The following is a 7514-nucleotide window of genomic DNA, read 5'->3' as shown; positions in this document are numbered from 1 at the left end:
TGATGTAGTATTTTTTGTGTGCCTTGATTCCTTTCTATCATTATTGACTATCATGCCAACAAAGATACTGGCATTCACATGGAGATGCTTGACGGTCAGTTCTAGAAGCCGTGTGCTGATGAGCTTTCTGACATAGGATGCTTGGTCATACTGATTTGTGGAGTGGCACTTCTCCAAGTAACAGATATTAGTCTCATCTACCATTTTATCATAGGACAAGGCACTATCAAACTTAATGTGGTGTTTAATGTAATAGAGATATTTGATAAACTCTACCAGTCATTTGGAGGGGATGTGCTTCAAGTGTTATTCAATTCAGTAGAGGGAGTTGCAAGTAGCTCTAAAGAATCTATGGCATTTGAGACTGCACGTTTCATTATGGACCAAATGATAGTTGTTGTTGCATTCATCCTCTGTCATTTTAGCCCAAGCAATTACTCTATCAGCTGCAATCATATCTCACAACAATGCCTTGTTGGCACTACTTGTGTCAAATAATTTTGCGGAGATTAAGAGCAATGTTTTCAAACGTGTCAGCAAAGAGAATCTGCACAAGATGTCATATTATGATACTATGGAGAGGTTCCATATCACAGCATACATCATATTTGTATTGGCTTAAAACATTTTGCAGGCAGAAAATGCATCGGTTTGGAGTTTCACAATTAACACATGTATGATTCAGTGATGTGAAATTCTCGTGGATGTTATCAAGCATGCATTTCTTGACAAATTTAACAAGATAAAACCGTCTACTTATTTCTTGTTTGTAATTTTCTCTTAAACCATTAAATAATGATGAATTAGTGTTTCCATGTTCATGTTCAAACTATGTTAATACTTTTTAGTTCCTGTACATGCATGGTTGTAGCTTTGACAAATGAGAGTGCTACAAGCAAGTTTGTCTATTTTTCTCACTGCACATCAGAGATGATCTATATAACACATTTGTTGGCGGAAGAGCCTGAGAAATTGATAGGCCCTCTGGATGATACATATGTTATACTGATGAAGGGAAGAAATGTGTGGTATGGTCAACGGATTGCAAAGGGAGAAATTAGGCCAGACATGGGGGACAACATACAAGGAAAAGGAATGATACAGGTTTAAATCCAATTTTGAGCTCAGGCAATGTTTTTCTTTTTCTCTTTTATTTATTTCCGCAATACATGTTTCATAGTTTAAATGAGACATAACAACCACAAAGTGGGAAAACTGCTTTTGGAAAGCTTCCAAGGAGACCCATAAGATTTTTAGCAGTCCTTGGCATGCTTTAAAAGTAAGTTCATAATCCAAAGATGGCAGAGTATTTATGGTTGGAAATGCAGTATCAAATTCCATATTGCAGAAACATGAATGACTACTTTCTGTTTTTTATAATATAGGGTGTATTAGCCGTGGAAACATTCTATGAATTGCTTTGGATGCATAGTCATATTGATTTGTGGAGTGGCACTTCTCCAAGTAACAGATATTAGTCTCATCTACGATTTTATCATAGGACAAGGCACTGTCAAACTTTATGTGGTGTTTAATGTAATAGAGATATTTGATAAACTCTACCAGTCATTTGGAGGGGATGTGCTTCAAGTGTTATTCAATTCAGTAGAGGGAGTTGGAAGTCGCTCTAAAGAATCTATGGCATTTGAGACTGCACGTTTCATTATGGACCAAATGATAGTTGTTGTTGCATTCATCCTCTGTCATTTTAGCCCAAGCAATTACTCTATCAGTTGCAATCATATCTCACAGCAATGCCTTGTTGGCACTACTTGTGTCAAATAATTTTGCGGAGATTAAGAGTAATGTTTTCAAACGTGTGAGTAAAGAGAATCTGCACAAGATGGCATATTATGATACTGTGGAGAGGTTCCATATCACGACATACATCATATTTGTATTGGCTCAAAACATTTTGGAGGCAGAAAATACATGGGTTTGGAGTTTTTCAATGAACACATGCATGATTTGGTGCTGTGAAATTCTCGTGGATGTTATCAAGCATGCATTCCTTGCAAAATTTAACGAGATAAAACCATTTGCTTATTTCCTGTTTGTATTTTCTCTTAAACCATTAAATAATGATGAATTAATGTTTCCCTGTTCATGTTCAAACTATGTTAATACTTTTTAGTTCCTGTACAGGCATGGTTGCAGCTTTGACAAATGAGAGTGCTACAAGCAAGTCTATCTATTTTTCTTACTGCACATCATAGATGATCTATATAACACATTTCTTGGCAAAAGAGCCTGAGAAATTGGCAAGCCCACTTCTGGCTGATACATATGTTACACTGCTGAAGGGAAGAAATGTGTGGTATGGTCAACAGATTGCAAAGGGAGAAATTAGGCCAAACATGGGGGACATCATAAAAGGAAAAGGAATGATATAGGTTTAAATCCAACTTTGAGCTCAGGAAATATTTTTCTTTTTCTCTTTTATTTATTGCCGCAATACATGTTTCATAGTTTAAATGAGACATAGCAACCACAAAGTGGGAAAACTGCTTTTGGAAAGCTTCCAAGGAGACCCATAAGCTTTTTAGTAGTCCTTGGCATGCTTTAAAAGTAAGTTCATAATCCAAAGATGGCAGAGTATTTATGGTTGGAAATGTAGTATAAAATTCCATATTGCAGAAACGTGAACGACTACTTTCTGTTTTTTATAATATAGGGTGTATCAACAGTGGAAACATTCTATGAATTGCTTTGGATGCTTAGTCATGTTGATTTGTGGAGTGGCACTTCTCCAAGTAACAGATATTAGTCTCATCTACCATTTTATCAGAGGACAAGGCACTTTCAAACTTTATGTGGTGTTTAATGTACTAGAGATATTTGATAAAAAATTTCAGTCACTTGGAGGGGATGTGCTTCAAGTGTTATTCAATTTAGCAGAGGGAGTTGCAAGTAGCTCTAAATAATCTATGGAATTTGAGACTGCACGTTTCATTCTAGACCAAACGATAGTTGTTGTTGCATTCATCCTCTGTCATTTTAGCCCAAGCAATTACTCTATCAGCTCTAATCATATCTCACAACAATGCCTTGTTGGCACTACAAATAATTTTGCAGAGATTAAGAGCAATGTTTTCAAACGTGTGAGCTAAGAGAATCTGCACAAGATGGCATATTATGATACTATGGAGAGGTTCCATATCACGCCATACATCATATTTGTATTGGCTCAAAACGTTTTGGAGGCAGAAAATGAATGGGTTTGGAGTTTTCCAATGAACGCATGCATGATTTGGTGTTGTGAAATTCTCATGGATGTTATCAAGCATGCATTTCTTGCAAAATTTAACGAGATAAAACCGTCTGCTTATTTCCTGTTTGTAATTTTCTCTTAAACCATTAAATAACGATGAATTAATGTTTCCATGTTCATGTTCAAACTATGTTAATACTTTTTAGTTCCTGTACAGGCATGGTTGCAGCTTTGACAAATGAGAGTGCTACAAGAAAGTCTGTCTATTTTGCTCATTGCACATCAGAGATGATCTATATAACACATTTGTTGGCGGAAGAGCCTGAGAAATTGACAAGCCCACTTCTGGCTGATACATATGTTACACTATTGAAGGGAAGAAATGCGTGGTATGGTCAATAGATTGCAAAGGGAGAAATAAGGCTAGACATGGGGGACAACATCCAAGGAAAAGGAATGATACAGTTTTAAATCCAATTTTGAGCTCAGGCAATATTTTTCTTTTTCTCTTTTATTAATTGCCGCAATACATGTTTCATAATTTAAATGAGACATAGCAACCACAAAGTGGGAAAGCTTCCAAGGAGACCCATAATATTTTTAGCAGTCCTTGGCATGCTTTAAAAGTAAGTTCATAATCCAAAGATGGTAGAGTATTTATGGTTGGAAATGCAATATCAAATTCCATATTGCAGAAACATGAATGGCTACTTTCTGTTTTTTATAATATAGGGTGTATCAGCCGTGGAAGCATTCTATGAATTTCTTTGCCAACCGAGTTTAAGTGTCATGCACCCAGAGAGGAAAAAGGAGGTGGTTCTTGTGGAGCTATGTCCCATTCTTAAGACTATGCACAATATCCTTATAAAAAGGTAATAATTTTATGTTTTCTTGTCAGGTTTCAGTGTAGAACAATCTTGTTACGAATGTCATATCCAAAAAAGTTGTCTTGCGAAAGTGTCAATAGGACATCTCATTCCCTTTCCCCTAAACATGATCAAAGTTTATAATTTTTGAAATCTTGGCATGGGCAATAATTTATATTCTACATTTGAGAAAGGATTGACTAGAGCAATTTTAACCTCTTAATGCAGGGAAGCATCAGCAGAATCTATATTACAAGCCTTAAGAGATGAGAATATGTATGATCCATGTCATCGTATTGAGATTGCTTCATTAAATAAATGATCCATGTTTTAGTTGCCATGCACTCCGAAGACAGTTCAACTTGACGGGGAGTCAATTCTAGAGTGTTAAGATAATAAATTACGATATTTTGTGAGGGGGTGTTAATGTCGTCAAAGATTTTCTTTAGTGACCAAAAATACAGTTGGCCCTTCATTTGAAGTATTTTGTCATGATTGTGTAACTGCACAATTTTTGTTTTGATCGATAGAACAACAATGCATTCTTGGATAAAAATGGTTGTTGGTACTGGCTAAAAGATTTAGGCTATGCAGTGTGCTATTGGTTTCTGTGTTTATCACTTTGTAATCATGGAAGTGAACTCTTCACTCATCATGAGGGCAAATGGAATAACAACAAAAATATGTGAAGACTCACTTTCCCTGCGGATGATTGAAGAGTTCACTTTAGTGTCATTTTTTTCTTATATTTATGTATGTCAATTTTTTTCTTATATTTATGTCTTACGAGGTTTCCTTTGCAGCATGTGGTGCAAATGCTAGTTTATCTTTAATGTCTTTCAAAAAAACAAATGTTTTACAAAAACTCCAAAATAACGTATAAATTCATTTGTTTTGTAAAATTATTCATTCATCATAACTGTCTTTTCATATTGATATTTTATCTCACCAGTTTACAAATATCAGGTAATATCAAATCTCAAATTTGCAATTTTAATATATTTATATATAATTTAGAATGAAATTTCGAGGGGGGGGGGTTTAACCTAATTCAATCTTGCTTCGCCGCGAAGGCATGTACTAGGTGCATTTTTTGTGTGATAACCGTCACCGTAGGATCGCTGCCGCAAAAACGTTACACGCGATGGGATGGTGACGTGTTTCAGAACCGTTTTAAAGAAATAATGATTAAAAAAAACACACAAAAAAACATGGCACACTGAACTACCAGAGTCCATCTATATATTCTAGCATTATGTGGACGTCTAATATACATATTTTTTATCATAAAATATTTAATACAGATCTTCTGCTCATCCCAATGACTTCGTTTTTCATTTTCATGGCTTTGTTGGTTGCTCTCACCTCTGCAGTTTCCAACTCTTTCTCCAATATTTCCAACTCTGACTCCGGCCGTGCAAATATCTCAAGGGTGCGCGGCGTTAAGTCTGAGTGTCCAGAGGACACAGTGGCGACCCGGGAAATCAAACGCGAAGATGTAGAAAGAGCGGGATCTGTGACACGGTTTTTAAGCAGGGGACGAAGAAGAAGAAACCATGTCAGACCTAATGTCGACGACGGCCATGTGCACACGGTACTAAGATGGAGGTTTATAGATAAATCATATGTATAATATTTTCTTATAAATGCTGCATGACTCTCCTCTTCTATGTATTGCTGTACTTTTTAACAGCGTTCACTTGTGCGCTACAACTCCGCTGGTGACCCAATCTTTGGTGTCGCTGTTCGTTTGAATCTATGGCGTCCGACGGTTGCTCCAGATGCTGAATTCAGTCTCAGCCAAATTTGGATCACTAACGAAAATCAAGGCATACTAGAGACCATAGAGGCCGGATGGATTGTAAGTGGATGAGAAACTTCATTATAGAATTTTTCTTCCAATTAATTTGAATCCTCAAATTCTTTAAATTAGAGAATTTAATTGGTTATACTTGTATTATGAAATATTATGTAAATCAATAAATTTAATATTTAAATGGAGCATGTAGCATAAAGCATTTAACATTTTCTTTTATTCAAGTAGCGAAGTTTAGTGTAGTGTTTAAGGTAACCACTATTAAATTAAATTATCAAGTTAGATTAAAATTTTCTGTTATTTATAATATGGATGAACTACATCTAATCCTTACATCTAATCCTTTCAATATAATGTGATTAATCCAAAAAAATTATTTATTAATAATCCATTCTTACTGCAGGTGTCTCCGCAGGATTATGATGGCTCAGCTGAACCACATTTCTTTGTTTACTGGACGGTAATGACATAGTCTCAAGTTTGGTTGATGTATTTATTAAGGAAGGCCTCATGATGCAGATTGCTGACAAGTGAATATGCCTTCATGCAGTCCGACAGCTACCGTAACGGATGCTATGATATGGACTGTGAAGGATATGAGCCAGTTGATGGCGCCCCCATTCAGCCCAAAACACAATTGGGGCCGGTATCGGTGGTTGGGGTTCCGGGGGCACAGAAGGACTTTGCTCTAAGTCTTCACCTCGTAAGCAATGTCTATATTTGATTCTTATATTTTGATGTTTATATAGTTTGAAAATGCTAAATAAGTTACTGGATGTACAGCGAGAGGAGCAAGGCACAGGTCTGGTATGGGCTCTATATTACGACGGCACGAAAATAGGTCATTGGCCAGCCTCATTGTTCAATGCTCTTGCTCAAGGCGCTAATCAGTTGGATGTTGGAGGAGAAGTTTGTCATGACTCAAGACCCCCGGGGCCCATGACTGCGACACAGATGGGTAGCGGTTACTTTCCTGAGGGAGGCTATCTTTATGCCGCATATACCAAGGCCATACAAATTTTTGATCAGGGTGGGGCTCGGATTGATCCCGATATTCAAACTTTGGTAGAAAAGCCCAACTGTTATGCGGTGAATTACTTTACCAGCGCAGATCCATCATGGGGTAACTATATTTTCTTTGGAGGCCCAGGAGGCATCCCGAATAATCCTAATTGTGTGGCTTGATATCTGTGAAAAATAATATTGTATTATGTCTGTTCTTGATATTGTAATATGAGCTCTATTTCTACAATACATTATTAAGAGAATATATTACATATATATTATGTTAAAGTGGTTATCAAAGAAGCCATTAGAATGATGAAGCAACTATTGTTTTGTACTTTGTGTAATCATGTTTAACTTTACACTTCTTAAAAAGAGATTTCTGAATCACCTAATTGCCTCTACAGAAATCTAAAGCATCTACACATATATACACATTAATTCATCCATTCAACATATATACAAATTATGTATTCATCCAATCAACCATAGAAACAAAACATACAAATGTCAAGTGGGACCCATATCCATGGGTTAATACCATGAGCCTTTTCTATTTTTTATTATTATTTGTATTTTTATTATTAATTTTTATAGGGTTATTTTTATTTTATTT

At 36.0% G+C, this 7514-nt stretch overlaps 1 protein-coding gene across 1 annotated transcript; it reads left to right on the top strand.

Annotated features, from left to right (window-relative positions):
- Positions 1-5419: 5419 nt before the first annotated feature.
- LOC149148352 (protein neprosin-like) lies at positions 5420-7078 on the top strand. The gene is made up of 5 exons (XM_089442152.1): positions 5420-5671; positions 5771-5938; positions 6297-6353; positions 6444-6539; positions 6677-7078. The coding sequence occupies exons 1-5, from the start codon at positions 5420-5422 to the stop codon at positions 7076-7078; spliced, it is 975 nt and encodes a 324-aa protein (XP_089298278.1).
- The last annotated feature ends 436 nt before the right edge of the window (positions 7079-7514 follow it).

The sequence above is a fragment of the Pinus tabuliformis genome, chromosome 9, assembly GCF_031772625.1.
Source record: "Pinus tabuliformis cultivar Carrire ecotype Pingquan chromosome 9, CPIR1, whole genome shotgun sequence".
NCBI classification, from domain to species: domain Eukaryota; kingdom Viridiplantae; phylum Streptophyta; class Pinopsida; order Pinales; family Pinaceae; genus Pinus; species Pinus tabuliformis.
This window is presented reverse-complemented; position numbering and strand designations above follow the sequence as displayed.